Source organism: Apiospora hydei (assembly GCF_038363865.1).
Source record: "Apiospora hydei strain CBS 114990 chromosome Unknown utg000007l_segment0_segment0, whole genome shotgun sequence".
In the NCBI taxonomy this organism is placed as follows: domain Eukaryota; kingdom Fungi; phylum Ascomycota; class Sordariomycetes; order Amphisphaeriales; family Apiosporaceae; genus Apiospora; species Apiospora hydei.
This window is the reverse complement of record NW_027117366.1, coordinates 3768510-3789365: the sequence shown is the minus strand read 5'-3', so window position 1 is coordinate 3789365 and position 20856 is coordinate 3768510. Positions and strand designations below refer to the sequence as shown.

Below are 20856 nucleotides of genomic sequence, written 5' to 3'. Positions count from 1 at the left end.
TCACCGATTGCAAACTGTAAACAAGCAATAGCATCAGTCGCTAATCATCAGTTGATTTCAGGGCATTTGAAATCCCGACTTCGTCAATTCGTCGCGGTAGGGAAGGGGGTGGGGGGATAACTTACAATATGTCCATTGCGGCACTTGTACCAATGCCCCGAATGCGTGGCAATGCCGCCGCGCCCACTCACCATGGCCGCCTTGATGGATGCCAGCTCGTCTGGCGTGACAATCTCGTACCTCTCCTTCTCAAACAGGCGCTGCAGATCCTTCACGGCAACAAGCAGCTCCGCGGCGCTCTCGAAATCGGCCTCGCACATCTGCGCCGCGTCGTCCAGGAGCTTTCGGGCCTTTTCCACATTGCCGTTTCCGCTGCGACCTTCTTTCGCATTGGCTTTTCCTTTTCCTTTATCGCTTGCTTCACCCTTTGGAGTATTGGCACCGGGGCCAATACGAGGCCCATTCGAAGTATTGCCGAGATACCCGACAATGCGTGCAAAGGCGATACTAGCCTGGACGGCGAGTCGCGGGAGACGGGAGGCCTGGCAATCGTCGATAAAGGACCCGCTCTCCCGAAGGAAGAGACGGGCCAAATGAGTCGGGTCGCGCCCTTTTGGCCAGACGATGCCACCTGAACGCCCTGCGCCCACCAGTCGTAGCTGGTCGCGAATCATGACGTCGTCGATCCTCAGCTGCGCCATCCGGGCACCCAGCGTGATCTGCTGGTTAAAGGCTGGCGCTGATAGCTCTGTATCTCCCAGGTGCAGCTGCTCCATGTCCTCGTCTAGCGACGTCGATCCCTGGCTTCTGCGAAGCTTTCTCGAGTGCAAAATGGCATCCGCTAACTTCTTGGCCGGCTGCTGTTCATTGCTCGCCTCCTTGCAGAACCCTTGTATCTCCTTCCTCAGCTCTGTGCATCTGCCGTATCTGGAAAGGTAGGAGAGGAGAGCGCCCGCGGCCTTGAAGAAAACGATGTTGCCATCGGGACATTGTTTGTCTTCCAGGGAGGTCTCGACGGCATCGGTGGCCTCTTCCAGCTTCTTGAGCTTTGCTTCGCCCTTCATCTGGAACTTCTTCGAGGTCTCGTCCATGACGGCCATGTTGATGATGCGGTTATACCACTGCGTCGCGAACTGCCGGATCGGCTGCTTGCAGTCAGGACAGCTGGGCAAGGCCAAGACTTCGGAAGGTTCTTTGATGCCATTGTACTTTCCCGTCTTGTCAACTGTGTAGACTGCTGCTATATTGACGAGGCCATCGAGAGACTCGGCCGTGAAGAAGTGCCCACAGCTCAGTGCCACGACTGGAGATTCGTCAAGATCGATTTCTCCGTAGGTGCGGAACTCTAGCAGGTCGACGCGAATGTCTAGCTTCTGCTTGCATACCTGGCAATGGCCCTCGAGGCACGTTTCGCCGCAAAGGCCAGGGCATTGGTGTGCGCATTTGAGCTTTTTCTTACATCTCTCATCACAGGGGAGCCGATCGCAAGGCGCGGCGCATGGCATTGAACAGGCCCCCTGGTGGGAGCAGGACCAGGCACAATTCTCAATGCAGGGCGGACATGGATCTTGGCAGAGGAGGGAACATCGAGAGTGCGCGCATCGAACCTGTAAGTTTCATAGTCAGCATAAGTCTAACACGGCCAAATAGTTCTAAAAGGTGTGGGAGATTCCTCACCTCGCAGCGACTCTCGCAAGGGCCGCAAGAGTTGCCCGGGTGACAGCGTCTACGGCAGATGTGCCCGCAAGTGTTGCGCGGTCGCTTGCAAAGCACCTTACACGACAGGTGCACGACTTTGACTTTTCCATCCTTCTCCTTTCTGCACTCCCCACACGTCCCGGAACATCTGTGGCCGCAATCGGGGAGCAATGCATCACATTTCGCGGGGCAGTGATAGTTTTCGGCGTTGACGTCGATGGAACAGAGGACCTTGACAACGTGTTGACAGCTAGCTACCTTCTTCTCTACCTCGACGCGGCAGGTGATCTTGGAAGGCTGCTGGGCTTGGTGGCAGGGGATGTCGTCGGCGAAGTGCCCGCATGGAAGCAGCACATTGCGCACCGGCACCATACATTTCCCACAATCTTCGCCGCATAGCTTGTCGCACCCATGGCCGCATGGGCTATGGCGACGTGGACAGGGCTGTGGGCAGAGGAAGGCCTCGTGCATGGTCTCCGATCGAGCTGATAGTCCTGCCCGCGGTTGCTCTCGAGGCTCAAGGTGGTCCAGTTGTTGATGGTGGGCCGGAGCTGCTGGTGGTCCCCGATCTGGATGAAGTGCTCGACGCTGGGGAGGAGGGCGGATACGACATGGGCCTCGAGCACCTCGCCGGCCTCTTCGCAGAGGACGACCTTGGAGCGCAGGCCACGGAGCAAGGACACGTCTCTGGCCATTCCGGTCGTCGTGATGCCGATCACGTCCGCATCCGCGAGCGTGCGTCGGTTCACCTCGTTGTGGACGGCGTTGATCTCGTTACGCTTAGACTCCGTCTCCACGATACTCTCGTGCAGGAGCTCAATCCGGTCTTGTTTCAGTTGGCTGAGCCAGAGGTTGACCAACCGGTGGCGGTCTCGCGAAAGGATGGAGTCCACGCTACGCTCTGCTTGGCCAAGGAGCGCCCTCGATCCCGCTTCATCCATGATCTCAGGGGCTGATGCAGATGCACCATATCGCGCAGTACCGAGCCACGATCCAATTGGATCTTTACCGACTATTTTGAAACCCTCGGCATCTTCATCAAAGAATTTTGCATATATCTTAGGGTGTTTGCGGCGGAGAAATTGGGCAAGAGCTGACACCGGACTCTTCCGCAGCTGGTGGAAAGTCGCCAGGTTCGCCCCCATCGTCTTCATTTCCTCTTCCAGGGACGAATAGGTGCTTCCGAGTATGTAACTCTCGGTTTTGGTCTTTGCGACGCCCGCGCTGACTTTCCGCAGATTGTGCTCGTCGATCTGCGAGGTGCGGCTTTGCCCGCCGATGCGAATGAACTTGGTGATGCCGACCTGCTTGAGATGTACGAGAAACTGGTCCAAGGCATGGTTCGTAAAGCAGACGATGATGATGGGTCCTAGCTTCGCTTTCTTCTTGCAGGCTAGCAGGACTCGGATGAGTTGGACCCCGAGATACGACTTTCCTGTACCCGGCGGGCCCTGGATGAGGGAAAACTCTTGCGTGAGGGCGGCCACGAGGGCCCGGCACTGGCCGCGATCAAGAGTCAGCCGAGACTCGAGACCATCGATGAGCGAAGTGTCATCCGGAGAGCTGGTAGCGCTCAAAGAAAGTGGTGGCCCATCACCAGATGCGATCGGGTCCAAGGAGAAGCTGAAGCCTGCGTCGCGAGCATAGCGTGGGGACTCAAGACTGCGGGAGCGACCGTTAGACTCTTCAGGTTTCGGGATGATCCATTCTTGGAAAGGAAGGTCGCCCAGCTTGGTCATTCGCTAAAGGTTCTCCAAGACAGGAGAGAACGTAGCAGGTATGAGCCCAGGCAACTCCACGAGAACCCCTTTGCTCTTCTCGGTGTACATCCGTAGCGCATTACCAACATCGGTCGCACCCTGCATCGCCAACTTGGCCTTGAAAACTGGCGAGGTGGCAGACAGCAAGCTGTGCTCCAAGGGACCATCCAATGTCTTGTTGCTGACGATGAGGGGCAATAGCATGACAGATTCGTCCGCTGGGAAAACAAAGTAAAGAAGACTGCCCACTTCCAGCCTCTTTGCCGCGCTCCACCACTGCTGGCGCTCTTTCGCGGTTTTCTTGTGCAGCTGTTTCAGGGGCGTGAAAGTGACATGAAGTTCGAATCCCCGTCTGTCATCCACTGAGACATGACTGATGCTGGACTTGTAGTACAGGTGTACATTCGCATCGAGGTGCAACTTGGACAGTGTATCATTGCGAGCAATAGATGGGATCAGGGCACCAAGAACCTCTTTCAGGGGACCAAAGACATCATAACGAAGCAGGCGGAAATGGGTATCGAGATATCTTTGAACCGGATCGTCAAGAAAGTGGGGTTGGCGGAAATCGGTTGACGGCAAGAATTCATCCTGGTCGCTCAGGAGCTCGCCGGCTGTTGGCAAGATGCTGATATGGGCAATGTTCAGATGGTCGTTGTCGTGTCTCGTGCCAGGCAGCTTGAGCTCTCGGGGATATACCGACGGAAGATTGGCAGCCGATCCAGAGGGTCGTGCCTGATCACCGGTGGTCGATGTGGCGATACGGCCGGTTGACAGTCGGGCTATCTTTCTGAGGATGCTTAGTCTGTCGGTCTTCATCTGAAGGTCATTCTCGGTGTCCAGAAAAGGGATCACCGAGTCCAGCTGATCGAACAGAGCGGATAGGTGTTCGCAGAATGCCACTCGCTTCTCACGACTAAGAAGCTCATGGGTTGCGTCAAGCACCAATTGCACATAGTCTGTCAAGTCTTTGGGGATGCCGTGGCGGCGACAGCCACGCTCCAAATTGGAACAGAATGACTTCAAGAATGGAATGGCACGGTTCCCGTTGGAGCCACTGATGACGCTGTACATGGTCCCGACCGGAGTATCAATCGACAGGCAATCCAAGAGCTTGGGGTGTGTGATCAGTTGCAACATATCACGGGTGATCACAAGAGCTTCGTCCCATTGAGCGTCAATGCTCATCCCCAGAGTCTGGATCAGATAGAGGCAGCCATGAAACTGATCGTCGGTGAGATCTTTGACCAGCATCTGGTACTGGTCGGCCGCTGACGACTCGACGATAGCAAGAGCTTGGCTCCAGAAGCTCTTGAGTGCAGCTCTGTTGTCGACAGGTGGTGGTTGTCGCCGCAGCAGGCGTTTCCACTCGCGATAGTTATTGCGCTCATCTTCGGTCTCAATGCTCGCAGCTGCTCTCATAGCAGCTTGAGACGAACGGGGCCCGGTACTAGTGGTGGAAGTAGTCGAACCTCTCTCGTGAGAGAATCTACAGCCTGAGCCATAGCGACAGTTACCCGTTCGGAGGAAGAGGTGGCAAGGGTTCGGGGTTTGTGGCTTCGAGGAACGGTTGCTGTTCACGACGTTCAGTGGCCCGCCTCTCTGGAGATTTGACGGGCGCCGCCCGCTTCGCTGGTGCGAAGAATACATGTTGCCCTGTTCTTAATTCAAGGAAGGGCCAGAGCGTGGAAGGTGATGAGTATATGAGGTAAGGTTGTTCATATGTTGTGGTGTGTAAGAGGAGGGAAGTTGGCAAAGATGAGAGAGAAGAATGCTCTTCGACAATCACAGGCAGCAGGCCACCTATCAAGTCACCCTGACAACGTAATCCAATGAATGTACAACACGTTATCCAAGGTATGAGAGCTACTTAGATTATCTGGCAACCATGCAGCTTCGCGTTGACATCATGTGCCTTGACTGGTGCAAACAGCTGCGCGGTTCGGCAGTCGACAGCTTTGGTAGGCATTCATAGTGCTTTAGTACTAATGGAGTACAGACCGAGATGTCGACCTTATTACAGTATCCGGTTGAAGGTGGGATAGTCACGGACAGACGCGTTAATCAGCAATGGAATAGCTGGTGAGTCAACCGGTAGAACCAAAGGTTAGGGATGGCTGACCAGGCATCATGGCAACCGGAGAACCTGCGCCTAGAACAATTGGTCCAGGTATCATTTTGGATAAGAAACTGGTGCGCTGTTGCCTGAGATGAAGGTCGAACTCGTGGAGCGCAAACGCCTCAGCGACCATCCTGCGGTGGTGGGCCTCCCGCTTATAGAAGGGTAACACAGCATAAACCCCAATCCCATTGGTTGATGTCTTATTCTTCCCCCAATTCTTGTTTGCTGTCGAGGCAGCCCCGAAACCAGAGAAACAAACGACATAACTTTCAAGTCGACGCACAAAGCCAGACTGAGCCAGTCGCTGGACTCTATGCATTGCCTGCGTTGTTGTCAATGTTGAAGATTGCCTGCCTATGTCCCGCCTCAAATTCTTCTTTTAGAAAGTGTAGTCCAGAAAGCGCTGTTGCATCTCCCGGGTTTAGTCCCCCTTTCATTTATTTTTCTAATTCAGTTGCCCCCTGACGAAGGTAAGCTACCCCCGCCTCGGGGTGGTCCGAAGCTCCCCGCGTTCCTTCCATGGGAGGACGGACATCCGGTTTCGCAGTCTTGATCAAGGTCGACTGCCGTTAACAGGGCACGCGTATAACAGTAAAGCAAGCGTATATACCTGTAGTTTACACGGCAAGTTACGGACTTCAATACCACTCTTGTTTCCTAGCGTCACGCCCCGCCTTCGCCGGCCGATACGCCCCTCTCTTGGCCGTCCCGAGCCCCTCCCGCACCAGCGCGGTCAGGAACTGCACGCCCACGGCCACGCCGTCCACCACCATGACCTGCCTCTCCGCCGTGCCCAGCGCCTCCTCGCAGGCCTCCCGGACGCCCGTCATGCCCGCGCACCCCAGGCACACGGCGTCGGCCCCGCGCTGCTCGACCAGCTCCTTGGCCGCGCCCACCACCCCCGCGTACACCACCTCCTTCGGCTGGCTCTCGAGGCCGAGCACGGAGATCCGCGACGCCGCGCACCCGGCCGAGTAGGGCGCGAAGCCGTACCCGGCGATGGCGAGCTCGTGGTTGACGGCGGAGCGCTCGCTCGTCGTGACGACGCCGAGCCGGCTGCCGCACATGCGCGACGCGTAGAGGGCCGACTCCATGATGCCCAGCACCGGCTGGTGCGGGACCTCCTCGCGCAGCGCGTCGACGAGGGGATGGTGGCTGAAGCAGCAGACGAGGAAGGCGTCGAAGCGGTCCTGGATCGGCACGATGGCGCGCAGACACTCGGCCGCCGAGAGCACGCCGTCGGCGCGGCCTTCGATGGCGCTCGGGGCCGGCCGCGGCGCCGTGAAGCCGTGCACCGTCACGCCGGCGGGGATCTTGCCCGCGATGCTCTTCAGGCAGTTGTCGGTCATGTGCGGAGACGAGTTGGGGTTGATGAGGAGGATGGAGATGGGGGCCGCATTGTGTCCTGTTACTGATGGTAGCGGGCTGTCCATTGTACTAAAACGCCCCTTGGGTCTTCTCTTTCGTCTTAATCGTATCTTTGAGGTGTAGTGTGTGGTGTTGATAGTAGCAAAGTAGCCTGCAGCAAATGAAAGCAAGGGTCGTTATCATAACTGGGTATGTTTTTATTGTACTCCAAAATGGGATCCCACGCTTGCCTAATCTGGACCCCTGAACAGCCCTTTCTACTTTTGGCCTGTATGAATCAAACAGTCTGACAAATACTAGACAAATTGGCCCGAGGTTTGCTCCGTTGTACACACTGCAAATACTTACCAAGTATCGTCAGACAATAAGGGGGGATTATGCCATTGCTAATCTAACGACTAAGCCTTCCCTGCCTGAAAATTCTGTCCCCTTGTGTATGCATTTCATAATGCATTATGTCATGCTCCCATAACCACCCAAGGCATCTTTCTAACGCTTTTCCCTTGTAAAAGGTAACCTCAAACCGACCGTTTGTAGAGTCGATGATCGGGTTTCGGTTCTCCTCCAAGATGAAAACCTGGCTAGCATCACACTTCGAGAGGTCCCTGTCCTTGGCCGCCTGACTAAATCCGTCGCCCGTGATGCGCTTCAGAGCGGGAGTGCCGGTATCCTTGTTCTGAAGTGCATTTGCAGGAGCGCCGCTTAGCATGTCTACCATGCAGCCCTTGGTGATCCCGCGGCCGTCGTTCGAAACCATCTTAGCACCACCGTCGCAGCCCTGGAGGAACGAGATGTCTCCGCTCATCACTCCGTTGGTGACAGCCGCCTCGAACCAGGTACCCAGGTTATGCACATTGCCGTCCGTGTTGACCTTGGGTGTGCCGCGCACGATACGGCCTTGCCACGAGCCACAGACTTGGACAAATCGACGGGCACCGGCGGGGACCTAGTTGTACTGTTAATATAAGACTAGGCCAAACTTCCACCGTAGGAAGACCTTGGACAATTTAACTTACATGGAAGTACTTCCAGGGATGCTGGTCACGGCTGTTCTCGACCAAGAAGAAGTTCTCGCCCGATGTGTCCTGGTTCGTAACGTAGAAGCCGGGACCGGTCTCAGGGTCACCCTCTGGTGAAATAATCAGCAGCTGTGAGGCAAGAGTAACCATGCAGTTCTAAAGAGAAGAGAATTTACCCGTCAAGAACGTGGCCTTGCCAAGATCACCGCAGTAGTCGATGTTCGTCTTGTTGTCCGTTCCGCCAAGGGACCCGTCGGGTGAGGGGGGACCATCACATCCAAAGAGGGGCGCAGTAGGGAAAGCAGAAGCCGAGACAAGCCAGAAGGGGAGGAGCATCAGAATGAGGGCGAACATGTTGGCCATCTTGCCAGACATTGTGTTGCGTTGGTAAGTATGTCTTGGTGATGGGTAACGATTTTGTCCGTAAGAATAGAAAGGCTCTGGGTATTGGACTGTGATGGAGTCGAAGAGAAAAGGATATGTGCGGTAACACTGCGGTCGAGGGATAGTAACTATCGTAAGTTGATGATGAGAAAGGAAGGGAAGTCCTAGAACTCAGAAGATAGGGACGCATTTATAGGGTTTCAGAAGGCAGGGTGCCTCAAGCGAAGGCATCACTCTGATAGGATTCAATGCATCGTAGGTGAATACAATGCTCGCCCCTTATACTCCTCCAGTGGGGTCCCATGATTCAACTCACTTCACGGCAGCGTCACCATGTTTATATTAACATCCTACCACCATGCATGGCTTGCTTCACTCTCAATTGATACCTCCTTGCATTCAATCGCAGTATGGCAAACAGAGCGGGATACGATGGCTGCACTATCATGTTTGATCATGCCGTTCTGTTAGATGGGCTACAGCTTGAAATGCAATGGCCAATTACAGGTCAGAAACGTGTTTCCACTCGCTGATTTGCTCGCGGTTTGCTGAGTGCGCCATCACGTCCCTATCTGACAAGAAATCCCTCATCTCCTTCAGAGATATGTATTATTATTCGAAGGGAGACCTCGTTCTACCTGACGCCCCCACAAAGCCCACGGATATTGCCCGCACCCCCTACGGGACTAGATATCCCATCGGAATGTTACAAAACTACAGACTGCTCGTAGCATACGCTCAAGTGGACGCAAGGGTAAGCATCTCGGTGTTAAACATACCTGAGCTCTAGAAAGTCAAGAGCAAGGGGTCACTCAGAATGCAAGGGACTTGGCTTTCAAAGTAAGTTTTACAAGTACATTTTATATGCACTAAAAATGTCGACTTACAATAAATGCAGTTTAACCTCATGCGTAAGAGGACCTTACAAGCCCATGGAGAGCTACGCCAAGCTCCAAGGGTCCTTTCCAATTCTAGAATCCCTATCTTTGCTGGAGGATGTCTGCGAGCCGATCAGACTGATAAAGGCGTGGTGTGATGAGTGGGAGGACCCGGGTATACCGGGCAGGTCGGTTGTGAGGTACCTCAAGGGAAGGGGATCAGCAAGGCCGTCATAGGGTGCAGCAGCACCTTGTCCTGGACACAGGGGCTGGAAACACACCTCCGGGCGGCGCATCCCCGCTACCCGCCGCCGTCCCGGCGCCACGACGAGTCGGTATCTACCGTGGCGGCGAGCCCATTTGTCGTGACGGACTTCGTCGATAGGGGCAAATGCGTCCTCGTCTCGCCGCACATGTACCGTTGCCCCCTGTGTCATATCAGTCTGCGGAACTTGGGGCAACTTCGTCGGTCATGTTGGGGATCATCTCGAAGTTATAGCATTTATTAGTGTCCGTTAGGGCCAATATTAATATACTCGTGTCTCGAGCTTGTCTTGCTGTTGTGTTTTCCTATCTGAAAAGGGGCTTCTACAACTGAGGCCTTCCTGCCTTCCCGTCCCGGAACTGAACCCACGAATTCGTCGGCTAGGTGTTGGTGTCTCCCCTGGCCATGAAGATGGCTTAACCGCCTCCGGCATGAATTCCTCGAGCCGCTGGAAGGAATCTTCGAGCGAGACCACGCCAAACGGCTCGGGCAGCTGCACGAGCAGGCCCCTCTCGCCGCGGGCCTCGGCCGCCTCGAACTTGGCCTGTCGCGCCGATCGGATCACGGGGTCCGTCGAGCAGCGATCCATAGCCTTGCCGAAGATCTCCTTGGCGGCCTCGCCGACGCCCTCGCGCGCCCCGAGGAGCCGGCGCGCCTCCTCCTTTCCGGGGAAATCGTTATTGGCGTCGGTTACGTTGAATATCTCCCGGACCTCCATGAACTGCGCAACCAGCAATTCCAGCGCGTCGAGGGTAAGAGAATCCACCGAGCACGACGCCTGCCGGACCTTGTCGAGCAGCTACCGGGGCGTGCTCGCTTCGCCCCCCGTAGCGTCGTGGATAGCTTGGTGCAGCTGCTCCGGCGGCGGCCAGCCAAGCACATTGTACCTCTCGGCCAAACTCAGCGAGCCGGGGTGGGCTAGGGCTCTGCCCACAATGTCGCCACGGGTTAAGAAGCGGGCGCGCTACGATATCCAGATCAGTATCATATCGTGGCAAATATCTGTATATTGCGCTCTTCAATAGACTGTAACCTACCTCGTCATCGCTTAGCTCCTCATTCTGCGTCTCGGCTTTTAAATAGAGAGCTTGGGATATGTTTAGCCCTTCTCTGGGCCCGCGAAGCAGTAACTTTTGCCACCGGTACGGACTGCAACCTTCGGGAAAGTATTCGCAGATGGTGTGCGGCGGCCTCGTCAATGCCATCCTAGCGTGGCCTATCTGGTGGGGGCTGCTGCTGTGTGCACAGTGGTGTAGGTAAGAGGGTGCGCGTTAACACAAGGACGAAAAGGAAGAGGGGAGACCGATCGTGGTTATATGGTTAATTGAACGAGGCGATTCACCGCCCACCTCGCTTCCACCTTGCAGGACGTCGGACGATCGCCCAAAACGTACGCAAAGTACCTAACCGTGCGCACCCCTCAAAAAAACACCCCTCGCGAAACGCCGAAAACGGTTTATTTAAGTAATTAAATTATGTATATTAAGAAATTCGTAAAGGAAACAACATGTAAAAGGCTTGTAAACATGCAGATGGAAATTGTCAGCCCAGCTCAACCGCGGTGTAGAATACCCCCGACATCCCAAACAACTCTAAGCTCCTCTTTGGATTGACAGACACTGAATTTTGAAGCAAGTTCCCACTGACAAACGAGATCGTTCCTATTACCAACATCGAATGCGCACCAAATCAGACAATTCTGAACTCTGTCCGCTCAAAGTCACTTTGCAACTCCCCTTCTCCCATCATCAGGCCGTTCACGTACGACTCGCCTATGTTGATGAACGACTGACCCTTCTCCCGAAGTATGATGGGTGCCTGACAGCCATCCAAGATAGTCACAACGTCCCCCCTTTTCGCCTCTTCTGGAAAGAGACCGAAGCGACCTTTCCCTGTGACCCCCATCCTTCTGCCATGAGAAGGGAAGCAGGCGGCATAGAACAGCCGCAGCTCGGGGTAGGCTCCGCCCCTTCGCTGTTGAGGAACTCGATGAACTCACGAGCCCCCTCGACATTCGACGATTCATCCGCCAATGCGCTGGGTGCCCAGATGGTGTTGCAGCCCTTCGCCTGTACCGTTTCCACAAATTGGACTAGGGCATCTACCTCTGTGGCTCTTCTTCCTTTCCGTCTATCGATCCTATCTTTCACAAACTCGAACCATTCGTCGAATATCAAGATGTTGACATCACCGACGTTGTAATGGTCGCAATGACGTCTTGGCGGTAGACAGCAGGCTATTTCGGCGAGGAGGTCCACGGAAGATCCGGCAACAAGTAGTGTTCCGGGTGAATCGAGGTCCGCTCTGACAGTGGTGGCTGGTCTTGAGGATGCACAAAAACTGCTCTTGCGGTGGCTTAGAAGCAAGCGCACCTGGCTGGATTTCCAGTCTGGAGCCCACGATGGCAGATCGGGATCCTGTTTTGGTGTCCACCTTGCCAAAGAGAGGCAGACATGTCCAAGCTCTAGTGCAGCTCGAGTATAGGTTGAGCAAGTGGGTTCCGAGAAATCAATATTGATGTTGATTCCCGACGTGTCAGGACTTAGGATCCCAACCCCGAACATACTCAGGGGGGCGCAAATCAAATCCTTGGAGATTGCCGCTGAGACGTTCATAACAGTCTGTTCTGCTATCATGAAATCCTTGAACTTAGACAGTGTGTTATTGTTTCCCCTGAAATGGTTTGCCACAGAAATGTTGGCAGCTATAGGAGACATCGAATGTCGATATGAAAACAACAGCCCTGCTTCGACCGCAGAACATAGAGTTTCCCATGTGACACCATTGGCTGGAGTTTTGATGACAAGGCTTTTCGAGCATACAAGATCTTGTATGATCCAAATTCTAGATGGTACAATACACGTTAATAGACAGCTCAAGCATCGCGGCGGAAAGTTTGGTGGTACCTTGAAAAGTAAACATCTTGTATGAAGCTGTTGAGGTGTTGCCATGCTTCTGTATCTTGAGGCCAGTTTGCTTTGGCGGAGTCTTCAAGTATCTTGGCAGTAATCATGTAATCCGAATGGTATATATCTGAGGTTGTGATGCAAGATCTTTGATTTGACAATCTGTTTCGGATTTCCTCAAGATCTTCCAAAAGACCTGCAGCTTGCTGGCTCAGAGGAGATGTAATCCAGCAAACTGTTCGCCTTGCGCTGGCATAAATCAATGGCATCTGAGATACCATGTGGCTTCTTTCTTCTACATTTTGCTGGTTGATACAGATCGCGTCTACCCATAGCGTTATTTCGTTTTTGGTGTCCCGTAGTCCAAGGAGCGCATTGAATAAATTTGGTGTAACACGGATGGGCACTCCATTACACTGAATGGTCTGGTGTTCTTCTGGGTTGCCCCATGTATAGGATAATGCCTCATAATCCGTCGCATCCTCAAGTCTGTGAGTGATCAACTTGGCGGTCACAATATCGTTCGGGTTTCCTGGCTTCAGCTCCAGCAGTCTGATGTGTCTGTCCGAACGCGGTAGAGGCTCGTATAACAGACCTGGAGATACTTGTTCATCAAGCTTGGGCTTGAGCCGAGTTGCAAGGGATCTTAGTATTGGCGCCATGGGAGCGAATGCAAGACTATATTATGTGATCAGTGAACGGTAATCTTGAGTTACGAGTATATATGATATCGAGTTTGTAGAATTGAGACTACCAGCCCAGCGTGCTGCGGGGTTAGGCATCAAGAGACTGATGCCTAAAGTCACCACTTGCTTTTGTTGCTGACATGCAGGTCGTCTGACATGCAGAGGCTGGGAGCGGGGGAAATCGTGCTGTCCGAGCCTTCCTGGACAGTAATCTTCCTTTCGACACGGCCTTCCGTTACTAGACGGCATTCCAGAGAGCACGTAACTCGTCCCTGAGAGACAATCAACAGTCCCGAAAAGATTCAGAGACGCCAATCCCGACAATGGAAGCGTTAGCTGCCTTGAGCTTGGCAGGTAACATCTTGCAATTTGTGGATACCACGAAGAAGCTCATATCAACGACGAGGCAGATCTCCAATCTAGGCGCTCGGGAGGAGAACATTGAGCTTGCGAGTCTTGCCAGAGAGCTGCAGGCATGGATTCAGCGGGTGACGCCTCCTGAAGTCGAACAAGGCGCTCAGCTCAGTGACGAGGAGAAGTCCATTCGGTCCCTTGGCGCACAATGCAATGAAGTTGCCAATCAGTTGTTGGGTGTCCTGGAAAAGCTAGAGCCAAAGAGCAGCGGTGCTCTAGGTCAGGTGGAAGTCTTCCATAAAGCTCTGCTGACAGAATGGAAGAAGGGGGAGGTCGAGGCCTTGCAAGCGCGCCTGGAGCGGATTGGGAGCAACGTGCAGAGGCTCTTGGCATCATACGATGCCAGGAGAATTTCTGAACAACTATCCCAATTGGAGAAGGAGAATGCCCGACTGCAAGCCCATCGCGGTAAAGAGATTGAAGGCTTGGGCAAGCAGTTTGGCATAATTTTTACGACATGGGGAGGAAGCTGGAGGACGAAAGATCGCGACAGCAGACCATGATGGCTTTGCTCGGCGCAGCAAGTAAAGGCTCACGATTTGCAGCCGAGCAGATGATACTGGAGCAACTGTGGTTCAGTGCGATCAACTACCGTCATAACGGCATCCGAGATGCCCATAGGAATACTATGGAATGGGTGTTCGAAACCAGCAAGCAGCGCAGCCCAGCAACCTTCAACGAGTGGCTAACGTCCGACGACAAGGTGTATTGGATCTCAGGAAAACCAGGATCCGGAAAGTCGACACTGATGAAGTTCCTGTGTGACAACCCGCAAACCCTGGAAAGACTTTCTACTTGGGCACAATCGGACCGACTGGTTCATGCCTCTTACTTTTTCTGGAATGCTGGAAGTCAGGAGTTGCAGAAATCGCATGAAGGACTTCTTCGATCTCTTGTCTATCAGGTCCTCAGAACACGCCCCGACTTGATCCCTCGGGTGTACCCAGACATATGGCTGCTGTACTTCCCTAGTGAAGATGGTAGTACGAAGCGCGACCCCAAACATGCTAACACTGGAAACACGATATCTTCAACCGTGGACGCTCTTCTGGTAGTGTTGGCAGATATATGTGCAGCTGTTGTCGACTCAGGGTCCAAGATCTGCTTTTTCATCGACGGTTTGGATGAGTACTATGGTGAACCAACCGATATGGTTGAGCTTATCAGGAAGCTCAGGTCCCTTCCTGGTGTTAAGATGTGTCTTTCCAGCCGAGAATGGAACGAATTCGAGTTTGAATTCGGCAAAGACGGAACGCGGAAGCTGTATATGCAGGATTTCAACCGAGGAGATATCATCACCTATGTCCATGATACTCTCGCCAACGACGAAAACTACCAAGACCTGGAAGACAGAGATACCGCTGGCAAAGAACTTCTAGATGAGATTGTCGAGGCTGCGAATGGTGTTTTTCTATGGGTGTTTCTGGTTGTACGTTCTTTCCAAGAGGGGCTCCTGAACGGAGACAGCATCGCCAGCCTGAAAAGGAGACTTGATACGCTTCCCAGGGATCTCAACCAGTACTTTGAGCGCATCATACTCACAGATGTGGCCGAGTTCTACCGCGGACAGTGTGCTGAACTGTTTTCAGTCACGCTGGAGGGGGCAGAGGACATCCCACTCATTGCGTACTGGTTCATGGGAGAAGAAGATCCGGACTATGCCCTGAAGCTGGAGTCCAAGCCCTTGACTCCGCAGCAGACCAATACGCGCTTCAAGGCGATCAAAAAGCGTCTCATCGCATGCTGCAAGGGCATGCTGGAAGTCCAACATGTGGCTTCTAATAGCGACGAGACGTCGTACCCGTCCAGTATCCTGTTCAGCTGGAAGGTGAACTTCCTACACCGCACCGTGCGCGACTTTCTCCTGCTGGACGAGACTCAGGACATTCTCCGACGCTGGTACAGCCCAGCTTTCAACCCCCACGAATGCATTTGTCGGGCAGCTTTGGCGCAAATCAAGATTTCCCCGGAAGAGCCCGAGTACTGGGCCGCCAACCACTCACCTATCGCACAGCTCCGCAGACTCTTCGATCATCACTGTAGCATTCTCAAAGCCCAAGGACAGCGTCATTCTTGTCAGGCCATGCGCCAAAGCCTGGGTGAAACGTTTGCGCTTCGGGGTGCGCAACTGCCTCTGGTAATCGAAGCAAAAGACCCCGTTGACTCACCTTCAGACGAACAGGATGTAGGAGGCAAAGACAAATTGGGGAGATTGGACCGGTTTTTGGGGAAGTTTAGCGGCAGCAGATGGTCAAGGAATAAGGCCACCTAGGCCACATGTGATGCCAATAAATTAAGCCTATAAAGCGTTGCGTAATCTGGAGTAGTCAGTTACATGTTAACGGAATAGTGACGGAATAGCTGCCAGTTGTCCGTACACCAGGATGGCACTTGTGTAAACAGTTATAATTGATCCAGATGAATACGACGGTTTTTGAGGGAGCATCACTTCCATCATGAACAACTCACTTCACCTAGCTTCTACACGCTGCCGCGGCAATCTATCCTCCAATATCATGCTACTCCCCTTCTCCGCAATCGCGTAAACCGTCGCCTGCAGATGGGCACTGATCTGCAGCGGTATGACACTAGCATCGACGACCCGGAGCCGCTGGACCCCGTATACGCGCAGCCGCTCATCCACCACGCCCGCCTCGATGCCTCGGTGGCCGCCCATGGCACAGGTCCCCACCGGATGCCAGTCCGAGATGGTGTTCTCGCGCAGCCACTGCCGCCAAGTTTCGTCGTCCTCGATCTGGTCTGCTTCGTCTTTGGTTGATGGTGTAGTAGAAGCAGGAGGCGAGGCACGGGCGCGAATGATACTGGCTAGTGGCTGTGTGCTGCAGATCTTGTTGGCGAACCGGACACAGTGCACCATCAGCTCCAGATCCAGTTCTCCGTGCTCTCCAACGAAGTACTGCGGGTCGATGACAGGGGCCTCCAAGATGCCACGGCCTTGAGAACCGAGCGTAGCCGGTTTGATGTGAATGCTCCCTCTGGAGAATGGGCTCTGCAAGATCTGGAGTATCGTCCCATATTTCCTTCCGCTCAGGGGTTCTGGTTTGAAGATCGGGTTCCAGTTTCCGAGGTCGAAAATGCACTCGATCTGCCCAAGTCGAGTCTGCGGGTCAAACCTCTGATTGCGAATTTTGCGTTCTTCCGATGAGTATCTTTCCATCCTGCCTATCTTGTCTTTGGCGGCCGAGAGGGTCTCAGGCGGCACGAAGTGCTGGAACGGTATGTAGCATATGGAGCAGGGAAGCACAGTCAGGGGCCCCGTCTGTGACTTCGCATACAATTCCAGGGCCGCAACCTTAGCATCTGCGCTGGCCATCAGATCGTCTGGGTTCTCCAGACGGGGGGTCAACTTCGAAGATCATGGCTGTCACTGTTTGTACCGAGTAAGCTTCGATCCTTTCAACTTGACAGAAAAGGCTTACTGAAGTGGTCCTGTAGATTCTCTCCCACGCATGGGCTTTTCAACTTTGTCTGGATACCAGCTCGAGACAAAATATCGGGGCTTCCTACCCCGGAAAGCTCCAATAGCTGCGGTGACTGAACACTGCCCGCTGACAGAATTACCTCTCGTAGCGCCGGTACAGAGTTCTGCGCATTCCCATTCTTGATTCTTACGCCACATGCGATCCATTCATGCCCTTCTTGCCGCAGCTCAATCTTTTCTACGATCGTCTCGCATAGTAACAAAGGTTCGGGCGCGAGGCGCGAGGCTCATAGTATGCATTTTTCGAATAACTTCTCTCGCATGTCGCAGGATTCACGGCGTTGATGTTCGTCCACACCCCGACATTCGACCCGGAAAGGTGCTGCTTGTTTGTCTCTACCCCTAGCGCGTTCAGGGTTGCATGCCATAATTTGTGGGATGCTGAGTATTGCCTGGCATGGGAAATCTGCACCGGACCGTCGGTACCCAGTGCTTCTTGGTCGTAGTGTTCTTGATACTCATCTTGCGGCCTCGTCTGTGTTGGATGAAAGTGCTCCGTCTTCTTGAAGAAGGGCCTGGCGAGAAGTCTAAGCTGTGGTGATCTCGGTGAAGTTTTTACCTGGATACTCACATCAGGTCGTCCCACCCCCATCCCGGGTTTCCGAGCTCCTCCCAGGCATCATAGTCCTCCCGATTGCCCCGATTCCAGGTCATGAAGTTCAACGCACTTGTCCCACCGAGGACTTTACCCCGTGGCCATTTCAACACTCGTCCATCGAGGCCGGGCTGCGAAGTTGTCTGGAACTGCCAGTCGAGGTCGGTGCCTAGGGATTCGCCATAACAACCCGGGATGTTGACAGCAACATTATCTGAGACGGCAGGCCCGGCTTCCAGAATGCCAACTGTGATATCCGGATCCTCCGACAAGCGCGCCGCGACCGCAAGACCGGCTGTGCCTCCTCCAACGATGAGGTAGTCGAACTCTCTTTCCAAAAACTCTGCAGATGTGACAATGGGCATCTTGTATCTTCTGTCGTGATCATGCTATAATTCTGGCATGCCGGTCGGCGCCGGGTCGTATGTCGTGGCTGCGAGCAATGAGACCTGAAAATCCCTGACTCTTTATCGGCGATGGTACATCATGAGCAACCCAGACGAATCCCCAGGAAACAAAGCCAAGATAAGCATTGGGGTAGCTTGCCCTACCCGGCTTCTCCAAATGTCGCTGAGGTGTGGTACAAAGCCCGGCAGCCATTGGCCAAATTTCATCCCGTGTATATGCATGGAACATTCGATGACCCGAATGACTTGTACCCCCGTTCCGAAACACAGGATTTCGAAATGAAGATCCTGGGCCGGTAGTCATCACTCATCCTCCTTCTGATACCCCATGCCGATCCTCCACCAATTGCCCAATCCCTTCTCCTCCATCACGCGCCCAAACTCGGTCGTCGTCTCCAGCTCCTTGAAGGACGGAGACTGAGCTGCCTTTCCACTAGCTCCCAGAAGAACAGGCTGCAATGCAGGCTTGCGCACGCACTGGAAGTCCTTGTAGCGCAGGTCATGGACCGACGCGACCCACGCGGCGAGGGGGCTCTCTTCGGGCGCTTCGGCATACATGATACCCGGCGGCGCGCCGCCACTGCGGACTAACACGAATGGTAGTTCATGCTGCAGCGCGGACTTTTTGACGCGTTGCAGCTTCTTGCGGCTGGTGATGTGGTGCGTGCGGATCAGGGCCGTGTAGAGGAGACGCGATGACGTTGAAGACATGATGCGTCTGTGCAGGCGTTGTGCTCACGGGACTAGTGCCCACATCGCAGCAAAAGGAGTAGCGAATGATGCCCTGATACACAAAAACTGCAGACTTCGAGATTACTCACTGTCTGCTCGGAGTAAGGAATCAATTGCGTTGTTGACGTTGATGTGCCGTGGCGTAGCGTGGCATGGTTCAGTAAAGTTGTTAAAAGTGAGTGACTGCGACTCAGTCTGTGGCGGGTCATTTGTGGCTTATTGACTGCCGCCTCAAATGAGTGCACTAGACATTTTCAGGGGTAGAACCTAGAACATCTGATTGGAGAGATCCCAGATAAGCATGTTCAATGGCAAGTTATATCAAGGGGCTTAGAGAAACTTTAATGAATGCAGAAATAAGTCTACACAGTCTGTGATTTGATTCTGTCTGGAAATTGACCTCAGATAACCTAAGGTATCTCGCTGATCGTGGCAAGATGACGAGGGCCCGCAGATCCCATCCCATCAATCTGCTTCAGGATATTTCCAGATCCGGGTATGTCTTCCATCCATTTCAGAGTGCTATAATGTGGCTTTTTGATCCGACTATCCTGGGGATTGTGTAGTACATCCATGATTCTTAGAAGTTCTAGCAAGATGAACTCTAGGAATTCCCGGTATACTTTCAACTTCTCATGTCTAGTGTTGGCTTCCGCATTGTAATCCAGCTCTTTTATAGCCTCAAGCCTGACTTTGTCCAACCGATCGACAGCTATCTCATGAAATCGAAATAAGACTTTCCAATCATTATGTTCAAGTAAGCCCCTTTGAGACCAGTGAAATAACAATGGAACAAAAAATTCCCGCAGAGCCTCAAATGATAGCTCAGAGGCTTTGGACCACCCTGGGGAGTCGGTGGCATCCTTGGGGTCGAACTTTTCATCCTTGGGGTCGAACTTTTCTCCCTTGGAGCAATATGAACAGTAATTCGGCAGCTCCTCTTCTGCACCAAAGCCCCCATATGGGGGTTTATAGCCGCGAAGCTTGCCTTCGTCTTCGCTGCGATGATAAGTCAGAGGTCAGTGATTTTACTTGCATAAACTGCGTGGAAGTAAGTTTATATTGCAAAATCAGAATGGGACCAAGAACTCACCCGTTGGAGAACATTGTAAAGTTGAAAATAATGATTGGCTTGTAGAGTTAATTTCGAATTTGTGGTTGTGGTACCGAAGAATCCTGCCTGGTATTTAAGCTAGAGTTGTCTCGCCGAAATCGCAAAGACAGCAAGGATGAAGCTTCGGTAATAGGCTGATCCTTTGTTGGCTGTGTCTGTTATCAAACATTGTTCTTCTTGGTTTTGGTTTTTTGAGGGAAGTCATCGAGGTAGAGGTATCCCGGTGAGTAGCAAACTGAGGTCGTTTACAGCATATCCAGCACCACATCGGTTGGGTATTCAATGAGTCTTTATCTGCAGGGACATGGAACTCAACTTGCTCAGCTGAGGTTCCTTGTGTGGTCACCTGCTTAATATTTGGTGAAAACAGATACCGTTATGGGCTGACTTTTGTGACCGATGGTTCGACACAAACAGCCGCAATCCGCTTGGGAATGCTATCTCGTCCAACACGCAACATCCAACATCCAACATCCAGTGCAGAATGAACAAAGGAACGACCACCAGCATGGCCAACCTCGCATTGGATTTCACTGCTCATGCTAGTTGAAGACAAGTCATCTATCTTTTGTCAGCAATGTATGCAGCAGCATAAAACGATTCACATCCCGGATCTGTGGTGGCATGAGCCCCTTTTCACATAACACCCCCAACTACCTCAGGTATCGAAATGTGATAGCTTCCTGCAGAGTCGACTATTGACAGTAGGCTCATCATGACCATTGTGTCAAAGCTTACTAAATATTCTTGGTTTCTGTTCAGAGAAGGGGTTGAACACTGCAATCAGTGGATGAACTGACAAGGCGACATGTATCATCTAGTATCTCATTGCTCTGAGCCATATCAATATGCTCCCTCGCTGAACAGGTATCTCACCGAAGAGTTAGGACATAAGGTGTTCGAAACTCAGGCAGTCGCGTGGTGGTTCATCCATTGTATCCACATACCTTACCTAGTTGGCCGCCCCATATGGCAAATAACATGGGTCGTCACCAACCCCAACGCT

At 53.2% G+C, this 20856-nt stretch overlaps 10 protein-coding genes across 10 annotated transcripts; 1 reads left to right on the top strand and 9 right to left on the bottom strand.

Moving 5' to 3' along the window:
- Window positions 1–83: 83 nt before the first annotated feature.
- PG997_010326 (uncharacterized protein) lies at window positions 84–1505 on the bottom strand (the record flags this gene model as incomplete). Its single annotated transcript, XM_066814641.1, has 1 exon — window positions 84–1505. The coding sequence occupies one exon, from the start codon at window positions 1503–1505 to the stop codon at window positions 84–86; it is 1422 nt and encodes a 473-aa protein (XP_066666603.1).
- Window positions 1506–1964: 459 nt separating this feature from the next.
- PG997_010325 (uncharacterized protein) lies at window positions 1965–4880 on the bottom strand (the record flags this gene model as incomplete). The annotated part of the gene is made up of 2 exons (XM_066814640.1): window positions 1965–3360; window positions 3469–4880. 2 exons carry the CDS (start codon window positions 4878–4880, stop codon window positions 1965–1967), a joined length of 2808 nt encoding a protein of 935 aa, XP_066666602.1.
- Window positions 4881–6218: 1338 nt separating this feature from the next.
- Window positions 6219–7013, bottom strand: PG997_010324 (D-hydantoinase; the record flags this gene model as incomplete). The annotated part of the gene is made up of 1 exon (XM_066814639.1): window positions 6219–7013. The coding sequence occupies one exon, from the start codon at window positions 7011–7013 to the stop codon at window positions 6219–6221; it is 795 nt and encodes a 264-aa protein (XP_066666601.1).
- A 431-nt stretch (window positions 7014–7444) lies between these two features.
- Window positions 7445–8342, bottom strand: PG997_010323 (uncharacterized protein; the record flags this gene model as incomplete). Its single annotated transcript, XM_066814638.1, has 3 exons — window positions 7445–7894; window positions 7965–8077; window positions 8144–8342. Coding segments are annotated over 3 exons (762 nt in total), but the record flags the coding sequence as incomplete, so codon positions are not given.
- Window positions 8343–9667: 1325 nt separating this feature from the next.
- Window positions 9668–10212, bottom strand: PG997_010322 (uncharacterized protein; the record flags this gene model as incomplete). Its single annotated transcript, XM_066814637.1, has 2 exons — window positions 9668–9715; window positions 9766–10212. 2 exons carry the CDS (start codon window positions 10210–10212, stop codon window positions 9668–9670), a joined length of 495 nt encoding a protein of 164 aa, XP_066666599.1.
- Window positions 10213–11332: 1120 nt separating this feature from the next.
- PG997_010321 (Heterokaryon incompatibility protein 6-OR allele) lies at window positions 11333–13062 on the bottom strand (the record flags this gene model as incomplete). Its single annotated transcript, XM_066814636.1, has 2 exons — window positions 11333–12338; window positions 12401–13062. 2 exons carry the CDS (start codon window positions 13060–13062, stop codon window positions 11333–11335), a joined length of 1668 nt encoding a protein of 555 aa, XP_066666598.1.
- Window positions 13063–14002: 940 nt separating this feature from the next.
- Window positions 14003–15772, top strand: PG997_010320 (uncharacterized protein; the record flags this gene model as incomplete). The annotated part of the gene is made up of 1 exon (XM_066814635.1): window positions 14003–15772. The coding sequence occupies one exon, from the start codon at window positions 14003–14005 to the stop codon at window positions 15770–15772; it is 1770 nt and encodes a 589-aa protein (XP_066666597.1).
- A 198-nt stretch (window positions 15773–15970) lies between these two features.
- On the bottom strand, window positions 15971–17962 carry PG997_010319 (uncharacterized protein; the record flags this gene model as incomplete). Its single annotated transcript, XM_066814634.1, has 4 exons — window positions 15971–16842; window positions 16941–17228; window positions 17255–17517; window positions 17574–17962. The coding sequence occupies 4 exons, from the start codon at window positions 17960–17962 to the stop codon at window positions 15971–15973; spliced, it is 1812 nt and encodes a 603-aa protein (XP_066666596.1).
- Window positions 17963–18307: 345 nt separating this feature from the next.
- On the bottom strand, window positions 18308–18715 carry PG997_010318 (uncharacterized protein; the record flags this gene model as incomplete). Its single annotated transcript, XM_066814633.1, has 1 exon — window positions 18308–18715. The coding sequence occupies one exon, from the start codon at window positions 18713–18715 to the stop codon at window positions 18308–18310; it is 408 nt and encodes a 135-aa protein (XP_066666595.1).
- Window positions 18716–19146: 431 nt separating this feature from the next.
- On the bottom strand, window positions 19147–19843 carry PG997_010317 (uncharacterized protein; the record flags this gene model as incomplete). The annotated part of the gene is made up of 2 exons (XM_066814632.1): window positions 19147–19735; window positions 19830–19843. 2 exons carry the CDS (start codon window positions 19841–19843, stop codon window positions 19147–19149), a joined length of 603 nt encoding a protein of 200 aa, XP_066666594.1.
- Between the last annotated feature and the right edge of the window lie 1013 nt (window positions 19844–20856).